This window comes from Penaeus monodon, chromosome 23 (assembly GCF_015228065.2).
Source record: "Penaeus monodon isolate SGIC_2016 chromosome 23, NSTDA_Pmon_1, whole genome shotgun sequence".
Lineage (NCBI taxonomy): Eukaryota > Metazoa > Arthropoda > Malacostraca > Decapoda > Penaeidae > Penaeus > Penaeus monodon.
Window position 1 is genome coordinate 7,996,640 of NC_051408.1, and position 432 is coordinate 7,997,071.

The following is a 432-nucleotide window of genomic DNA, read 5'->3' on the forward strand; positions in this document are numbered from 1 at the left end:
GCAACTCACTCTGGCAAGGTCCGTCCTTAAAGGTAATATCATCCACAGCGACGTAGCCTGTGTACCTCGCATACCGCGGGTTCGGTACGGCTTCGAACGCCACACTGAAGTCTCCTTTGGCCGAGAACGTGACCCTCGCTTGCTCCCACTGGCCTTGAGTCGAACCCTTGTGCTTCATGAGGTTCGTTCTCCTGAAGGTGACCGGGATTGAAGCGTTCTGCAGGGCGTCGTTCACATCCTCCGTCAGATAAGTGAGCAGGATGACTTGTAATTCCTCGATGCCTAAGCCGTAGGTGGCGTACTGAGGGTAGGATCGAGGGATGGTTGAGCAGGTTGGTTCGGGGTTAGGATGGTTGTGTTGTGGGTAAAGAGGGTAAAACAGGTGGACTGATCGATGGATGGATAGTTAGATCTACGCAGAGAAAAAAGCTA

General features: G+C 53.0%; 1 protein-coding gene across 1 annotated transcript in view; it reads right to left on the reverse strand.

The window, feature by feature from the left end:
• The window catches only part of LOC119587775 (MAM and LDL-receptor class A domain-containing protein 1-like), a gene marked incomplete in the record, with an annotated part of 15,935 nt that overhangs the window by 12,114 nt on the left and 3,389 nt on the right, over positions 1–432 (reverse strand). Inside the window, 1 exon segment of the mRNA XM_037936466.1 lies at positions 10–301. Within this exon segment, the coding sequence (XP_037792394.1) occupies positions 10–301 (292 nt within the window).